General features: G+C 39.9%; 1 protein-coding gene across 1 annotated transcript; it reads right to left on the bottom strand.

The window, feature by feature from the left end:
- Positions 1-6,820: 6,820 nt before the first annotated feature.
- On the bottom strand, positions 6,821-17,566 carry LOC108719022 (oxidized low-density lipoprotein receptor 1). Its single transcript, XM_018267613.2, has 8 exons — positions 17,491-17,566; positions 16,264-16,373; positions 15,398-15,508; positions 13,821-13,913; positions 12,379-12,555; positions 12,145-12,299; positions 9,918-10,027; positions 6,821-7,291 (listed from the first exon to the last, which is right to left on the bottom strand). Exons 2-8 carry the CDS (start codon positions 16,343-16,345, stop codon positions 7,141-7,143), a joined length of 879 nt encoding a protein of 292 aa, XP_018123102.1. The 5' UTR covers positions 16,346-16,373; positions 17,491-17,566; the 3' UTR covers positions 6,821-7,140.
- Between the last annotated feature and the right edge of the window lie 937 nt (positions 17,567-18,503).

Genomic DNA, 18,503 nt, shown 5'->3' with positions numbered 1-18,503 from the left:
GTGCCTCATGATTCTTGTCCCCCTTTTTGCTCTGAGTTCTGTTCTGGTTCATCTCCTCTTCTGTCTCAATGGTTTGAGTTTGGCATCTTCTCATCTGCCAGAACCCCAGGACTGATTATATCTAATTGGATATTTGTTACATTTAGTTCATAGTTTCCCTCTTTATTTGCCAATATTCCTGTGCTGTGTGGGTGGATCTGAACTCAGAGCAGGGTGAAAAGCTGATGATTTTATAGTAAATATTAATGACATAAACAGAAAATGGCATTAGTTACCTGATGGGTGCCTGACACCCAGTGATGTTTTTCTTGGTTCTTTCCTCTGGGCCCTGGTATTGACTTCTCTTCTCCCTGTAGACTGTTTAGAATTAATACACAGAAATGCAATGGAGGCTGAAGAACTTGAGTATTCAGGTTATTGCACCTAATGGAGACTGATACGAGTTGGGGATATTGGGGAGCAAAGGGACAATCTGGGTAGGTCCCAACAAGCTCACATTAACCTCTCACATAAACGTTGGGCAGAAATACTGGGAAACTATCCAATCTGTTTTTTTGATTCTCTTACTTATTGTGATGTTTCCTAAATGTTTCTTACAACTATATCATTATGTTTCTGCAGTGAGTTAAGAAACAAACATGTATTATGTGGCGATTCTTCAACAATAACTATTACATACACAACAATTACCTATCAGCAAGGCCACCTTTCCACGTCCCGTCCAAACATTTGTGCAACTTCAATATTGTATATAGGAAAGGACACGACCAAAGGCAGAATAACATGAATTTATTGACTCATGTTTCGGGTATAACAACCCTTTATTAAGTGACACTTGCTAAAGGGTTGTTATACCTGAAACATGTTGTGTCAATAAATGCACATTGCAGTTATTCTGCCTATGGCCGTGTCCTTTCCTATTTACAATATTGATTATTATGTGGCATTATTATAAGGGTGGGCACGTCAGACGAGGGTACAGCACAGGCCACACCAGGGATTTTGACTTAGGGTTGAGCACTCAGTTTGTAGTGAGAGAGTCCTCAAAAATATTGTGGTGTTGGAAAGAAGATTGAAATTAATGGACACCAGGAATTTTTTACAAGGTTACATAGTTACATAGTTACATAGTTACATAGTTATATTGGGTTGAAAAAAGACAAAGTCCATCAAGTCCAACCCCTCCAAATGAAAACCCAGCCCCATACACACACCCCTCCCTACTGTCACATAAATGATATATCCCCATATCTATACTAACTATAGAGTTTAGTATCACAATAGCCTTTGTATTATGTCTGTCCAAGAAATCATCCAAGTCCCTCTTATAGTCATTAACTGAATCATCACCCGGCAGTGCATTCCCCAACCTCACTGTCCTCACTGTGATGAACCCCCTACTCTGTTCCTTTAAATGAAACTTCTTTTCCTCTAGTCTGAAGGGGAGGCCTCTGGTACGTGATTCTCTTTATGGGTAAAAAGGTCCCCTGCTATTTGTCTATAATGTCCTCTAATGTACTTGTAAAGTCTAATCATGTCCCCTCACAAGCGCCTTTTTCCCCCAGAGAAAACAACCCCAACCTTGTCAGTCTCCCCTCATAATTTAACTCTTCCCTCCCTCTAACCAGTTTAGTTGCACTTAGTCTCTGCACTCTCTCCAGCTCATTTATATCCCTCTTAAGGACTGGAGTCCAAAACTGCCCCCATACTCCAGATGAGGCCTCACCAGGGACCTATAAAGAGACACAATTATGTTTCATCCCTTGAGTTAATGCCCTTTTTTATACAAGAACTTTATTTGCTTTAGTAGCCACAGAATGACACTGCCCAGAATTAGACAACTTGTTATCTACAAAGACCCCAAGATCCTTCTCATTTAAGGAAACTCCCAACACACTGCCATTTAGTGTATAACCTGCATTTATATTATTTTTGCCAAAGTGCATAACCTGCATTTATCAACATTGAACCTCATTTTCCAGTTTGCTGCCCAGTTTTCCAGTTTAGACAAATCACTTTGCAAAGTGGCAGCATCCTGCATGGAACCTATAGTTCTGCACAATTTAGTCTCATCTGCAAAAATAGAAACAGTACTTTCAATGGCACCTCCAGGTCATTAATAAACAAGTTGAAAAGCAAGGGACCTAGTACAGAGCCCTGCGGTACTCCACTAACAACACTGGTCCAATTAGAAAATGTTCCATTTACCACCACTCTTTGTAGTCTATCTTTTAGCCAGTTCTCTATCCAGGTACAAATACTATGTTCCAGGCCAACATTCCTTCATTTAACCATTAACCTTCTGTGTGGCACTGTATCAAATGCTTTAGCAAAGTCTAAGTAAATCACATCCAATATTTCCAATAAGGAAACTTTCATTAGCTGGTTCCTCATTTGTGTAGACAGATGAAAAATATGAGTTCAAAATCTCAGCTTTTTTTTGTTCTCGTCAACCAGCTGACCCCCCTCTGATATTAAGAGTCCCACCCCTTCCTGCTTCATTATTTTACTATTAACATATTTTAAAAAAAAAATTTGGATTCTTTTTACTACTTGCTGCAATATCCTTTTCCATATGGATTTTAGCTTGCCTGAAAGGTTTAGCTTTGCAACAACGTTCCTTGCTTATAAGGGGAATATACTGTCATGTATATTTATCAAGCAGCATTTTAAAGACTTCCTTTTTTTGTTCTGTATTTAACCCTGTGTAAAGCCTGAGGGATTCCACTTCCCATCCAGTGCCAGCTATGGCTATTTTTTAAGTGCATGGCTTTAATTCCGGCTTTACGGACAAACACCCTTTTCAATCCCTCTGTCCCTCCTAAAAAGGGTGTAACCATTTAAATTCACAATCCAGTCACATGTTTCATCCCACCAGGTCTCAGTGATACCAATTATATCATAATGTTTAGAGCAATTAATTCCAGGTCTCCCATTTTATCTGACAAACTCCGTGCATTTGCAGCATACAGCCGAGGTTACTACTTTTACTTTTGAAATTTGCATTACTTAGTGAAGAATTATACGTTAAGTTAGTATTATTCTGTTTTCCTTGTAACAGAGGGACCTCCTTAGCTGGTAAACTGTATGCCCCCCTCACTCCTCCCCCATTACCCCTTACTAACCCCACAGCCCCGTCTACCCTAGCTCCCCCATAATTCTTTATCTCACCCACCCCCCCTTGCCTAGTTTAAACACTCCTCCAACCTCTTAGCCATTCTTTCCCCTAGCACCGCGGTCCCCCTTCCATTGAGGTGCAAACCGTCACGACTGTATAGGTTGTACCCCAACAAAAAATCAGCCCAGTGCTCTAGGAACCCAAACCCTTCCTTCCTGCACCAAGACTTGAGCCAAGCATTTAGCTCCCTAAACTCCCGCTGTTTTCCTAAACTTGCACGTGGCACAGGCAAAATTTTAGAAAATATGACATTGGAAGACCTTTCCTTGATCTTAGAGCCTAGATCCCTGAAATCATTCTTTAAGGTCTTCCATCTCCCATTTATTTTGTCATTAGTACCGATATGCACTAAGACAGCTGGGTCATGCCCAGCCCCACCCAATAATTTGTCTATCCGATCAACCACATGCCGAACCCTATCCACTTTCCTAATAATTGAGTCCCCTACAACCACAATCTGCTTAGGCCTGACTCTACTCTCCCCCCCACCACTACTAGAGATACTGTTCTCCTCCCCACCACTACTCCCGGCTGTTAGAGAGATCAGCCCCATCTAGAATTGCCAGTTGTCAGGAGAAAGAAAGAGGCCGATGTTCTTCTGCTTAGGAAAGATCTGAGAACAGTTTCTATATATTTTCCTAAGCAGAAGAACATCAGCCTCTTTTTTCTAGGGTCAGTTTTATCAGCAGCCAAAGAAGCCCATGCTTGTGGGAGGGGCTTCCAGATTTTAAAGGAGAAGTAAACTTACTGTTACTCACCACATAGAACTCGATGGAAAAGTTGAACAGAAGATTTTTATCTACAGGCACACCAGAGGCATTTCATATTAGGCACACATACACACCAGCATTTGTTCTTCTTTAAACATGTCATTACACAATTTCCTTCTTTCCAGATTCTCTTTAAGTAGGCACACCTTTTGGATCCCACCTAACCGACTAGTGGTACAGTATATACTCCAACCTTATCCCCCCACTCTCCAATAGTGGCCCGATACCTTCAGGGTGATACCCCTCCACTCTTCCAGGTTAGGCCCTTTTTATACAAATCCTGGTCTGTAGTCTCCGTGTCCTTCCTACGTTATCCTAAACTATCACTGGTTTCATCACTGACGGAGTACCCATAGGAAACTAACTCCACTTTCATCCTTGATGGGGCCACAGTTGCCCTTACTAAATATCCTGACTATCTCATGCACCTACTGCTCGCTCACTCAAGATCTTTACTGACTATCTTCTCCTATCTACTGTTGGGGTCTCCACTCACCAGACAAATACAAGATTCCTCTGCACTCAACCCATTATCAATATATTTAAGACAGAGACATTTTGTGCTACTGCTACTGAAAAATGCCTTACCCTTTAAACAACACAGGGATTGTTTGTCCATATATTGCAATATATTTAAGCTGGCCAACTACGTCAAAGTCATCCCATATCTGGCCAGTCCTATGCTCAATTTTCATCTGATTCATTAAGAATTCTATGGTTTAATTATACATTTTATAAAAGGGACGAATACGTTTTACCTGCAACTTACTAGCTGCTTTCAAAGTAAAACTCCCAAACTTGGCTGCCCTTTTATTAGACACCAGTGGGATCACCTGACTATAGTTGGAGGGGGTGGGAGCTACAACATGGAGCTGGTCACTGCTCTTGTAGAACTATAACAAACAAGGGAAAGTTGTGCTCACCACTAGTTTTTAAAAACATTAGGCGGGGGGGCAATGAGGGTGTGACCACAAAATACATATAGACAAATACAAGATTCCTCTGCACTCAACCCATTATCAATATATATATGACTTTGACGTAGTTGGCCAGCTTAAATATATTGCAATATATGGACAAACAATCCCTGTTTTGTTTAAAGGGTAAGGCATTTTTCAGTAGCAGTAGCACAAAATGTCTCTGTCTTAAATATATTGATAATGGGTTGAGTGCAGAGGACTCTTGTATTTGACTATATGTATTTTGTGGTCACACCCTCATTGCACCCCCGCCTAATGTTTTTAAAAACTAGTGGTGAGCACAACTTTCCCTTGTTTGTTATAGTTCTACAAGAGCAGTGACCAGCTCCATGTTGTAGCTCCCACCCCCTCCAACTATAGTCAGGTGATCCCACTGGTGGCCAATAAAAGGGCAGCCAAGTTTGGGAGTTTTACTTTGAAAGCAGCTAGTAAGTTGCAGGTAAAACGTATTCGTCCCTTTTATAAAATGTATAATTAAACCATAGAATTCTTAATGAATCAGATGAAAATTGAGCATAGGACTGGCCAGATATGGGATGACTTTGACGTAGTTGTTCAGCTTAAATATATTGCAATATATGGACAAACAATCCCTGTGTTGTTTAAAGGGTAAGGCATTTTTCAGTAGCAGTATGCACAAAATGTCTCTGTCTTAAATATATTGATAATGGGTTGAGTGCAGAGGAATCTTGTATTTGACTATATGTATTTTGTGGTCACACCCTCATTGCACCCCCGCCTAATGTTTTTAAAAACTAGTGGTGAGCACAACTTTCCCTTGTTTGTTATAGTCTCCACTCACCAGCCAGGTGATGTTGCTTTGGTCACACCCTCCCATCAATACAGCTCACCTTGGGCGGGGCACCTCCTTTTATACCCTTCTCTGTCCCACAGTGGCCTCTGGTGGCCGGGGTAAAAACTACACCTAAAAATAAATTAAAGACCTCTGCTGCCATCTAATGGTGATTCTCAGAAATTACATCCAACACACTTAAAGGGATACTGTCATGGGGAAAAAAAAATTCAAAATGAATCAGTTAATAGTGCTGCTCCAGCAGAATTCTGCACTGAAATCCATTTTTCAAAAGAGCAAACATTTTTTTTTATATTCAATTTTTAAATCTGACATGGGGCTAGATATTTTGTCAATTTTCCAGCTGGTCATGTGACTGCAGGTCATGTGACTTGTGCCTGCACTTTAGGAGAGAAATGCTTTCTGGCAGGCTGCTGTTTTTCCTTCTCAATGTAACTGAATGTGTCTCAGTGGGACATGGGTTTTTACTATTGAGTGTTGTTCTTAGATCTACCAGGCAGCTGTTATCTTGTGTTAGGGAGCTGATATCTGGTTACCTTCCCAATGTTCTGTTGTTTGGCTGCTGGGGGGGGGGAAAGGGAGGGGGTGATATCACTCCAACTTGCAGTACAGCAGTAAAGAGTGATTGAAGTTTATCAGAGCACAAGTCACATGACCAGGGGCAGCTGGGAAATTGACAATATGTCTAGCCCCATGTCAGATTTCAAAATTGAATATAAAAATATCTGTTTGCTCTTTTGAGAAATGGATTACAGTGCAGAATTCTGCTGGAGCAGCACTATTAACTCATTCATTTTGAAAAAAAAAAATGTTCCCATGACAATATCCATTTAAAACATACATACATTTTACATACATGCACATTTTGTCACACAAAAAGATTACAGCATTCCCGCACATAAAACTTCATCACTTTACACCCCCTTAAATGCTGAGGCTAGAAGAACAAAATCTATACAGAGAACAGACTGGCTGGAGTCAAACCCAGAACCACAGTTATAAAAAAAATAAGCATTTTTAATCAAAAAAGGATTAAAAAAAAACAAGAGACTTTCTATGTTGACCTATTTTAATACTGCACATTTTTTAAAAAAACAGGATGGAATTCAGCAATCAGAATAAAACGTAAAACATCAGAAATATCAGCATATCAGAAAATTTAAAAAATGGTAGACAAAGTGTCACTTAGACATGAGATTTCTGTTTTATTCATTGTCACATCTCTGTCGCTTCATTGGGCTGCATCTCTCTGGGCTTTATAGTTGCTGAAAAATGGGAAATTATCCTTAGCTACAGATGGAACAGAATTAATTGATGCAACTTGCACTCACAGTCCTGTTTATTTGCCCCATGAAATGAGTGGAGAGACGTGTGTGTGCCAGATGCATCAGTAAATCCTTAGCTGTAACAGCTCTTCATTCTTTCAAATAATTTCGATTTGTCTGTTCCTTTTTGGCAGATCCACTGCAGCTGAACAGAACAGTCAGCGACTCCCAGTGCTCCATCTATTCTGGCACAGAATCCCGCCGGGGAACTGGCCATCGACGGCCTAAAATGATAAATCAGTTTTCACATTTAATCTAATATTCAACTGAAAACCAAAAACTAAAAATGAAAATTTCAATAAAGTTTTCAATAAATAAAGAAATTATAATCAGCGAGGGTCATAGATAAAGTTCGCGCCTCTCATATTAAACGCAAATGTTTGTATTGCTCATGTTTTTTCCTGAACGCTAAAATATTTCACTTCTGTGCCTGACTTTCCGGTTTTTGTGAATTCGCATTGCGCGACAATTTTCGCAAATCAGACGGGTGTTTGTGTGACTGCGCCCAGGGGACGATGTTGTTGTGTGCGGAATAAAAAACATTGACAGTAATTTAAATGCACAGTTTGCAAATATTTTCTCTGCCCCCAAAGTTGTGGCGTAACTCAAACCCAGAGCGTGCGCATAAATATTGACAATTTGCTATTTCTGCCATATTTAAAAGGCTCTCATGGAATTCTGTTTATTTAATGCACCATCTGTATCCAGCTTTATAACTATAACCAAGCGCAGAGCAAATATATTCACTGTGCGAATCATTCTGTGCTGCGTGAAGATTATAAATGAGCCCCAGTGTGTTCTATTATAAAAATAGAGTCCCAAACTTAACCCCAATAACTGCAATAATGAGAGCTAGTGGTCCAGAAAGCGTTAACCCAGTCATTTATTAAGCAAAATATATTCAGCCTCCCTCTCTAGATTATACCAGGCTGCTGCTCTCTAACTGGGACTGTTACTTGGTGGGAAGCATTGTCTGGAGCCATTCAAAGTACTTGAGCCCCTGTATAGTAAGTACTGGAGCCTCTGTACATTAAATACTTTAACCCCTGTATAGTAAATACTTGTGTTTCTATATAGTAAGTACTTGAGCCCCTGTATAGTAAGTACTCGAGCCTCTGTACATTAAATACTTTAACCCCTGTATAGTAAATACTTGTGTTTCTATATAGTAAGTACTTGAGCCCCTATATAGTAAGTACTTGAGCCCATGTATAGTAGGTAATTGAACCCCTGTATAGTAAGTACTTGAACCCCTACATATTAAGTACATGAATCCCAGAAATCCCAGAAAAGTAAGTACTCGAGCCCCTACATAGTAAGTACTTGAAGCTATTGTAGGGCCCTATAGGGATCCAGGCCCTATAGAGTTAATCTTTTCACCATTTCCTTGGGTTATTGGGTAGAATCCCTGTTACAGAATAACCTTTACAGTGATAGGCTGAGAGATTTGATGACACTGCTCTGACTCACTCCTATATAGTGAGTGCAGGGAGTGGCCTCTTCCTCTTTTGCCTCTGGATGTGATTCCAGCTGGATGTGCTCAGGGGGACTGAGTGCAATAGGCCAGAAGAAGTCATGTGACCAAGTCGGGGAGCAGGTAACCCCGTGAATGAGGAATAGTTACACTAGGGCAGACTTGTCATAGTCTCTCTAGGAGAGAAAGGCAGAGAGGTGAGAGAGAAAGAGCAGCTGAAGCTCCAACAAGGATTTGCAGTAAGGGAGGAGCTTCCCAGAGGCTCTGTGTGTTGCCTCCAGTCAGGGACCTCAGTGAAGAGGGACTGTAGGGTACAAGCTGCTTCCTGACAACTTCCAGGAGGGAAAGGTTGTACTGCATTTGCCTGTGTATCTCTGTGTGAGTCTGCCTTGTTCTGTGTGACCTCTCAATATGCTGTTTTCCTCAACTCCTGCGTGACTACTGAAACCTGTGCTCATTTGCCCTTTTTGCCATAATAAACCGTTCCTGATTGTTAAGAACCTCCTGGCGCCCAAGTTGTTTTTGTGTGCACAGTAGCCTGGGGTGGGTGTAGTTGCACTACACCATAGAGGGAACACTTCCACTTAGCGAAGGCCCTGCCCTGGGTGTAAGTCGCGTGTAACCCATGCTCTAGTGTTCTAGCTGGTGAATTAACCCCCAGTGGCCCAAATAGGTGTTACACTATGTATAGTAAGTACTTGAACCCCTGTTTAGTTAGTGCTCAAGCCCCTGTATAGTATTTGAACCCCTGTATAGTAAGTATTTGAGCCCCTGTATAGTTAGTACTCGAGCCCTTGTGTAAGTACTTGAGTCCCTACATAGTAAGTACTTTAACCCCTGTATAGTAAGTACTCAAGACCCTACATAGTAAGTACTTGAACCTCTGTTTAGTAAGTATTCGAGCCCCTGTATAGTGAGTACTTGAGCCTCTGTATAGTAAGTAATTGAAAGCCTGTATTGAGCCCCTGTATAGTTAGTACTCGAGCCCCTGTGCAGTAAGTACTTGAGCCCCTACATAGTAAGTACTTGAACCCCAGTATAATGAATACTTGAGTAAGTACAGTAAGTAATTGAACCCCTGTATAGTAAGTACTCGAGCCTATGTGTAGTAAACAGTAAGTGCAACACGCTGTATCTGAACATTTCATTACTTCTTCATGTTTTGTGTTTCCTCTGCCCATTTCAGTTAAACAATCTCATTTTTTCTTTTGAATGTTTTTATTGCACTTGCAATTTGTTGTAGTTTGTACAGTTGCTTTACATAATACACAATATCATCAGGTGCAGAAATGACTTAATATTCCACATCTCCCTTTATTAGATCCCCCCACAGTCATTAGTATTAATGGGGTCACTCAGTGTCAGTATCAACTTACTCTGCTGCTCCATCGGGCCAGTACCACCTCATGACAATGTTTGTCTGGTGCCTCTCTGTTCTATGTACCAGTCCGACCCAATAAGCTGCACCGAGGTTCCTAATGTAACACTAAAGTAGAGAAGATAATATTTCTGATGTCACAACTGTCAGTATGATGGAGGAAATACATCGGCACTGGTGTAACTTATTACACATCAACAAGAAGTAAATCTCTTCATGGTCATTTTTTTTAATTTCAGATTTAAACTGATTATGATGTTCATCTGAGGCAACAAAAACCAGTGTCCCTTTAAAGGAACAGTTCAGTATAAAGACAAAAACTGGGTAAATAGACAGACTGTGTAAAATAAAAAATGTATCTTATATAGTTAGTTAGGCAAAAATGTAATGTATAAAGGCTGGAGTGAGTGGATGTGTAACATAATAGCCAGAACACTACTTCCTGCTTTTCAGCTCTCTAACTCTGAGTTAGTCAGTGACTATAAGGGGGGCCACATGGGACATAACTGTTCAGTGAGTTTGTAATTGATCCTCAGCATTCAGCTCAGATTCAAAAGCAACAGTTATGACCCATGTAGCCCCCCTCAAGTCTCTGATTGGTTACTGCCTGGTAACCAATCAGTGGAAAGCAAGAGAGCTGAAAAGCAGGAAGTAGTGTTCTGGCTATTATGTTACACATCCACTCACTCCAGCCTTTATACATTACATTTTCGGCTAACTAACTATATTAGATACATTTTTTATTTTGCACAGCCTGTCTATTTACCCAGTTTTTATTTTTATACTGCACTGTTCCTTTAAGTGTCATCCTTTCATATTGTTTGGTCATATTATGTCCCCTAATGTGCCTACAGCCTCATCAATTTTAAGGGACCCCCCCCCCACCAGGACTAGGAGAGCCAAGCACAATTTACAGAAACAAAAAAACACTACTGTCTTTAGTGGTATGGAGCCCAGGGGTGGAAAATGTACCCCAATTATAATTGAAGGGCTACACTGACATAATATTACTGTCACTAAGGAGCAGATTTATCAGGGGCCGAATCTCAAGGTTATGGGACTTTTTTAAACTCACATCAACTCGAAATTCGAATAAAAAAAGACCAACTGAAATGTATTTAAAAAATCAAGTTTTTTAACTTCAAATGAGTATTCGATAGTTTGAATCGAATTCGGATCATATTCGATTCCAAGTATTTCAAAAAAAGATTTTGAAATGACTTCACATACTGTAGGTTCTAGGAGGTCCACCCATAGCCTAAATTTGGACTATTCCCTGGTCGAACTACTTTAAAATTAGCTCGAAATTTGAATTTCAAAATTAAAATTTTCAATTCGACCCTTGATAAATCTGCCCCTTGTCACTCTCCTGCCATAATTTTTTTCCAAAAATGGTCCTTCCATTTTGCTCTACTATTTACTTATTGCCCTTCTTTCATCACCTTCCTCTATAGCAACTTGCCTTTCTGTCTATTTATCTCTTTCTCACCCTATAATGGTCTACTGTCTCTATCTTGCCCTACTCTATCCATATTGTCCTGCCATTATGATTGTGTCCCTACAATACCTGCTCTCCTCCACTCTTCAGCTGCAGCTTCAGCCTAATGGGAGCCATCACACATCTCTGGATCCCACCAAACACAACTTGTCATTTGGAAAACTGCTTCACCGTTCATGGAATGATGGGGCACATGGACATTTTGTGCTCCTTTCATAAATCCAGGCTCATTTATTTGTCTTGCTTACAATTATAGTAGAGCTTAAAAAAACTAATGATTCCTCATGAGATCTCCAACATATATATATCCAGGAGGCACTCACAGATATTCACTTGTAAAGCTCATTCACTGCAACATATTACAGACACCTCTGGCACATGGAACATTTCATAATATGTCCAGCAACATGGTGCAACAGGAACCATCAAATGTCCTTTAATAGCTATATATTTTTAATCCATACGAATTAGAATTGTTTCAGGAGTCAGAACCAGCAGTTAAGAAGAAACCTAGTCATAATAACTTTCAGTCACATTCACAAACAATTTCCACATCACTGCAATGTGTAACTAATCCATCTTAGAAAGTTGCTTGGCATTCATTTTATTTTGTTATACTATGAGGAGTAGTTCCCTAATCAGTGCTTGGCATCAAGTTGGCTTAGCCCTCCCAGTACCTCTCACTAGCCATGGCCATGCTGGAAATACACCCGAGTTCATGTTGTACCTGTAAAATATTATCTTGTCCTTTGACCGTTGCTAGTTGAGCCATTTGTGCCTTGCAGAACTCATCACTCTCTGGCCGTGTCCTTCTCTCCGTAGAGAAGAAATAACACCTGTGATTGAGGAGGGTCCAACCTGCGGGGCATTTGCTGGTCCATTCTGTAGAAACAATAGAAGGAACATGTAGGACTTTGCTCTTCCATGAATCCCTTGCACAAGAAACCAGTACAATACAAACCTGCTTCCTGAATCGCTTGTTTCAAACACTTGGAGACCTGAGTCGAGCGATGCAGCAACTGGGTCAGGTTTCGCTCAGAATCTTCGCTCCGTGTCCAGCTGATATTTGGCGAATGTCTCTCGCAAGAACATTTATCCAGAACCAGCTGCAGATCTTCATTATTACTGGATGCAACAGCTGCTTGGGTAATTCAAGGAACGACAACAAATTCATCCATATTGTATAACCGAATAAAGTTTCTCAAGAGATTTGTACAGAGTTGTGTTATTTTTTCATTTAACATTAATAATAACTGAATCCATAAAAACCTCTGATTCTGACTTTCATTTTCTTGCTTGAGAGGAACAGGCTTGGATAGGCTAGTCTAAAAGCACAGCAGCTAGGTCTCTATTCTCCTATCTCCTGCTACAGATCCCTCAACTTATGAATAAGTGCCCCAATGGGCTTTTAGTCCTAATAAATGATTTTGAATGATTTTCTGGGAATCTCACATACTTTAACCATAAATCTGCACCTTCAGACTGGGGTGAACTGTGAGATGTTTCCCTTAGTATTCTAGTTGGACTGCTGTACAATTGATTGATTTTATTTATGATTCGGGCACTAAATGTCTAACTGAGCACTTCCCCCAGCAGACTTATCAAATATAGGGGTGGAAATAAAACACAAACACATTGATCATCATTAGAGAAGAATAATATATTGTAAGAAAAGTAATACAATACCGATTGAAGACAACGCAACATCTAGCCGAGCTTCCATCGTCAGACTTCTGAAAGGAGCTCAGCTTAGGGGGCTTTGGGACTTCATCTACAAGCAGATGTGTTGTGTAGAACAGTTGGTCTTGTAAGGACCATTGGCCGATTGATGTGATCTGGGAGTCGTTGTATTTGATTTGGGCCCGGGGTCCCCCAGCTGATGTTCCTCTCAGAAGTCTGCCAAGGGAAGCTCGGCTAGACGTTGCGTTGTCTTCAATCGGTATTGTATTACTTTTCTTACAATATATTATTCATGATCAATGTGTGTGTGTTTTATTTCCACCCCTATATTTTATGTCTGCTGGGGGAAGTGCTCAGTTAGACATTTAGTTTGTGATAAGTCTGCCAAGGGATCTTGTAGCAAGACAGGCATATCACTCCATTTCATTATTTCTTTATGGTACAGATTCCTCCAGGTCACGTTCAGACCTTTGCAGTTCTACAGAGGTAATCTTCTACAAAGTAAAAACTGCCTTTATGTGCAAAGTAAATATTAACCCTAGACAATTTATTTACAAACTAAATCAAGTGGTGTAAAATGTGAAACTTAAACAACCAAGTCTATTGCTGTAACCCCCAGTAGCTCCTACCATTTCCAAACTCTTCAAAAAGGTGACCTCCCAGAATACTCATTGTGACCTCAACGGGGTGTTGTTACCCTGTGCGGTGTCTATTGATACTCACTGATAACTGCCAGAGTGATGGTGCTGGCCAGAAGAATAAGACTAGTCAATGAGAGGCCAATGATCAGGTACTTGAATTTGTAGGAACTGGAGTCTGGAAATGAAAGTTTCCAACAATATTTAGCAGTTGTTTCAGTAAGACTATATCATTGGCTATTGAACAACGTAAGTTATTTTGCTTAATAATGAGCTTTACAATCTCATCAAGACATTCCAGTGATTGTCTCTATTGCTACGACATTTCCCCCTCTATGGCAAAGCAAGGGTCACTTGTTTGAAAGAAAACTGTTTATTTCTGAGCTCAGAGCAACATGGGGGTCTTTAGATCGTTTTTTTTTCTGCCCCAAAGTCTTCTCTTTGCAGCGAGCGGCTGATGTAAAAGGAAGGTGACTGCCTGGCTGTTCATCTCTATAACATTTGATGTGGGGAACTTGTAAAGAAAGCGTTGCTGGTGCTGGGTGTGAACTTTCCAAAGATGAACCACTAAACACTTACAAGGTATCTACATACAACCTGGCTCTGTCTGAAAATATACATTTTTAAACACTCGTTTATTGGCTATAGTAATGCAATTGCTCCATCTCTGTCCATGGAAGACCATGGAATATGATTACGGTGTAAATGAGCTTGAACAACAATAAGATGTATTGCAACAAGGTCACTTGATTTTGTATGTTTTATCCAGGTTTTCACAGGTTGCCTCCTGATGCTACTGACTGTAATGTGTGTTTGTGTAGTAGACTGCAAGCTCTACAGACAATGATAAAAAATGTCTAAACATTTCCATGGAGCACTATGACCCTGTATAAAAAAGGCTACTAGTAAAAATAATCACATTTCAAGGACTTACTGTATATTCTAAATGATTTAGGGGTCATTTATAAAAGGTTGAGTTATTTTGTTTTTGAAGGTATTTTTCAGATTTTTTTTTTTAAAAAAAACTCACATTTTTGAGATTTATTATACCCGATCCTGGAAATAGGTTGAATCCAAAAATCCACCTTCTAAAACATGTCGAGGTCATGTAGGAGTCCATGGCAAAAGTACCTTGAACCATTTGAAGATATTAATAGCCTTCATGATGTTCAAGTTTTTTTCCGTAGGTTTCGTTCAAAAACGTAATAAATTTGACGGGGTTTTTTTCCCCGGAAACTCGAATCATATGAGTTTTCAGTTTGTTAACCCCCGAATTCAATGATTCCAGTTTTTTCTTAAATTAGAAACCAATAGAGTTGTGAGTTCATTGGAGGTATAAAACATTTGAAGATATTAATAGTCTTCATGATGTTTTTTCCGTAGGTTTCGTTCAAAAGCTCAATAAATTTGAGGGTTTTTTTTTCGCCGGAAACTCGAATCATATGAGTTTTCCGTTTGTTAACCCCCTGAATTCAATGATTCCAGTTTTTTCTTAAATTAGAAACCAATGGAGTTGTGAGTTCATTGGAGGTATAAAACCTCACACAGCTCTGAAATTTGACCTGATAAATAACCCCCTTAATGTAGGGGCAAAACCTACGTAGAACTGCCCAGATGTTTCTCAGGGGAGGTAATAGATTGGGATTAAAGGGCAAATGGTACCTGGACTTCGTCTGCTCCTTTGAGATTCAACATTCACTGTTTCTTTCTGCCGTCTCTTCTGCCCCCCAGACACATTTCTATGTCCTTTTTTGTTTTTTCTTGCAGGGGTTTCTGTAACAGTCACAGACATTCATGTTGGGGAATATTCTTATAGAAGAATTAAACAGAAATATATTTATTATCCAACCCCCCTTAAGACTTATTTTCTAATACAACTTCCTAAAAACTGATAACCTGCCAATAATCGTAGCCGGTTGGAAACGAACAAAATGAACATATAAAACTTAAACACAATGGAGATTGGCTGCAAATAACGCAATAAATGCTTGCAGTGAGAAAAGCAACATATACATACAGTTTTTCCTAAATAATCAACACAAACTTTAAGCTTAGGGCTTTTTTTCAAATTTCAACATTAAACAGCAAGACCAGAATTGAACGTTCCTTTCATTTGGTTTGATAAGGTTTTGGGACTCGTCTGAAAATCATATAGAACTGGACTCATTACGTCTGCATCTATTTTTAATTGTCAAGGTAAGAGGTTGACTTGTTAGGCACCTGCACAATAACTATCACAGAGCAAGTGTTCCAAGAAGGAAGAGTAGTAGTAACATTTTAAAAGAGAAGGTAGTAAAACATCAACACAACAAGTATTAATCATTGCCAGCTTAGGGCTACTACTGTAGCTACTACTGTAAAACTTGGTTTACAATAAAAACGCAATTGATTTCAAAATCTGTTGTCATATGTAGGGAGTCATCACATTATATTAAAGATCAGCACAGAGAACCATTTCTTGAGACTCAACTAATAGGTCAGGAATCCGTTGCTTAGAGAAACACATATAACAGACATAAACTACTCACCTGAAGGATTATTGGCAGTTGTAGCTGCAGAAGATCCACGTGCAGTCACATTCACTTCGGCATAAAAGATTCTGTCCGCCATCGTCGCCACCAGCTTCCTATTGAAATGACTTTGATGATGACTAATTAGTATTATGACAATCTGGGCGGAGCAGCAGTAACAACCAACGGTCTGCTTTACGAATATGTTCCCCTGACACCCCTCATCTCCTTCCATCGTTCTCTCGCTGCACTGTTGCTAAATTACACTCAACCAACATAGTGACAAGATACAGAAGAAAATTTTCCACCTCAAATGTTGCTCTGAGGTTGTTGACTTGGTAAACAGTTTGTAGCTGAGACCTTCCATTTACTTTATAGAGAATAAATGTCTACGTTTGAACCCACTGGAACTTAATAAACGGAGAGTAAAGAACAAGAATTTAGTTGCATTTCATCTCAGCTTTTTTTTTCTCTTCTTTTGTATTGTTAATTAAAAAAGCAAACATACAAAGTATCTGTATCTACGGTGTAAATGTCTCTAGGAAAACACATGCCCAGTTTGTGACATTTCAACCTCAGACATTGAGCCCAGACAACCTTTCCTCCTGTGTGTCAGACTTACTGTAACTGCAGTCACCCTACATCAGGGATCCCCAACCTTTTGAACCCATGAGCAACATTCAGAAGTAAAAGGAGTTGGGGAGCAACACAAGCATGAAAAATGTTCTTGGGGTGCCAAATAAGGGCTCTGATTGGCCATTTATAGCCCCTATGTGGATTGTCAACCTACATTGAGGCTCTGTTTGGCAGTACATCTGGTTTTTATACAACCAAAACTTGCCTCCAAGTCTGGAATTCAAAAATAAGCTCCTGCTTTGAGGCCTCTGGGAGCAACATCCAAGGGATTGGAGAGCAACATGTTGCTCACGAGCTACTGGTTGGGGATCACTGCCCTACATGAATTATTAAGGCTGCTAAAAAGAGATAGAGATAAGATTGAACAGGAGGACCGATAAGGGTTTCACATACAGCCCTGGGCATGAGTTCAGATATACTGCTCCAATGATCTCCTGATCTAACAAGAGTCCACAATCAGTCAAAGCAACCAGGGTTATTGGTCTATCCATAGAGAATAGGGATGGAAGATAAAGTCGGCAGTTGAGTTTATATGGATAAGCCATATAGGATAATTCCTATCCCATTTATATTAACCCTGCTAGAAGCCCATGGGTTAATAAAACTTACCATTACTCTACCATTACTTCTTGTGGTAGAGAGTTCTTATTATTTGTGCTTCCTTTTCCTGGACTATGTCTATGAAGGTTTTCATTCATCCAGGTCATGGTATATCTAGTAGAAGTAAATGTAAAGCAACTGGACTTGCTGAGTAATCATTGAAGAAACTGACTGGTATGGGAAGTCCTCGTTAAGCAATTGACTCAGCACAGGAGGGAGAACTCTACAGGGCAAAACTCAGCTGTCTTTCTACACCTAAAAGACAAGGGACACTCCTTTAAAGATAACAATGTTAACATTCTGGACAGAAAAGACCTCTGGTTTGAACGAGGTGTAAAAGAGGTGGTTCAAGTTAAGGTGGAGAAACCATCCCTAAACAGAGGTGGGGCCTTCAATATCACCTGTCTGCTACATACAATGCTGTTCTAACATCTTTACCTTAGCTGTTGCATTCATGCAACTCTCACAAGTAACACCTGTCTCTTTGAGTTGCATGACAGTAGTTGCATGAGCTGGTAATTCTATCACAGGAGTCTCACAAGCATTCACAACCTCTGTGAGTTTCAATTTTCAACTTTCTGGATAGTTACATTGCACCATTGTGATTGGATTAGTGGAAGAGTTTATATGCCGAGGACTTCCCGCACCAGTTGTACTGAAGAAGCTGCTCAGATGAGTAGTGAAACTTATTACTCAGCAAGTCCAATTGCTCTAGATTTAATTCTACTAGATATTCTCCTGGACTGTTCTCTTTCCCAAGCCCAGAATGGGTGAAGAGCCTTTTTTTTTACTGCTAGATGTTATCCAATTGATCTCTTTGGGCAGTGTAAAGCAGACTGACAGAGCTTTGCCCATTAAATATAATTCATGTTCTATCAAACTGCTATACATTGTTTTCCCAAGAACAATGTCTTAATTAAAATTCAAAAAAAAGTGGCAAAAGGAGCACTCTCACAGACATTGCATAGAGTTTTCAGTGGGCCACACTATGGTGTCATGATAATAACCATCAAAGCTAACTA

Source organism: Xenopus laevis, chromosome 1L (assembly GCF_017654675.1).
Source record: "Xenopus laevis strain J_2021 chromosome 1L, Xenopus_laevis_v10.1, whole genome shotgun sequence".
In the NCBI taxonomy this organism is placed as follows: Eukaryota; Metazoa; Chordata; class Amphibia; order Anura; family Pipidae; genus Xenopus; species Xenopus laevis.
Note: the sequence above shows the minus strand (reverse complement) of the source record. Positions and strands in the feature narration are given on the sequence as shown.

Bases quoted from the DNA above. Each gene is read 5' to 3' on its own strand.
- LOC108719022 (XM_018267613.2), bottom strand. From the start codon at position 16,345: ATGGCGGACAGAATCTTTTATGCCGAAGTGAATGTGACTGCACGTGGA. The intron at 13,914-15,397 runs GTACCATTTGCC...TTTCATTTCCAG, and splicing joins AAGGAGCAGACGAAGTCCAG to ACTCCAGTTCCTACAAATTC. The intron at 12,300-12,378 runs GTTTGTATTGTA...TTGTTTCTACAG, and splicing joins ACAAGCGATTCAGGAAGCAG to AATGGACCAGCAAATGCCCC.